This window comes from Myotis brandtii, unplaced genomic scaffold (assembly GCF_000412655.1).
Source record: "Myotis brandtii unplaced genomic scaffold, ASM41265v1 C40056858, whole genome shotgun sequence".
In the NCBI taxonomy this organism is placed as follows: Eukaryota; Metazoa; Chordata; class Mammalia; order Chiroptera; family Vespertilionidae; genus Myotis; species Myotis brandtii.
Genome location: NW_005249769.1, coordinates 1 through 267, shown reverse-complemented (window position 1 = coordinate 267; position 267 = coordinate 1). Strand labels below are relative to the sequence as shown.

Sequence of the window (267 nt, the reverse complement as noted above, 5' to 3'; positions counted from 1 at the left end):
GCTCCTACGGGGTGTTCTGCAAAGGGCTCTCCCGCACGCTGCTCGCCTTCTTCGAGCTGGCCTGGCAGCTGCGCTCCAATTTCCCGTACTTCTACGTCGCGGGCTCCGTCATCCTCAACATCCGCTTGCAGGTACATTTCTAGAGTCGCGATTACGCTAACGGTCTCTGGACCGGCAGAATGGCGGACTCCCAGGAGGCCCCGCGACGGAGCGGAGCGGAGCTGTGGACGCGGCCTCCTTGGTCTCGCGAGATTGGCCGGACGCCCC

At 64.4% G+C, this 267-nt stretch overlaps 1 protein-coding gene across 1 annotated transcript; it reads left to right on the top strand.

Annotated features, from left to right (window-relative positions):
* Positions 1-3: 3 nt before the first annotated feature.
* LOC102244749 (small integral membrane protein 10-like protein 2A) lies at positions 4-261 on the top strand (the record flags this gene model as incomplete). Its single annotated transcript, XM_005852764.1, has 1 exon — positions 4-261. A coding segment is annotated over one exon (140 nt), but the record flags the coding sequence as incomplete, so codon positions are not given.
* Positions 262-267: the final 6 nt, after the last annotated feature.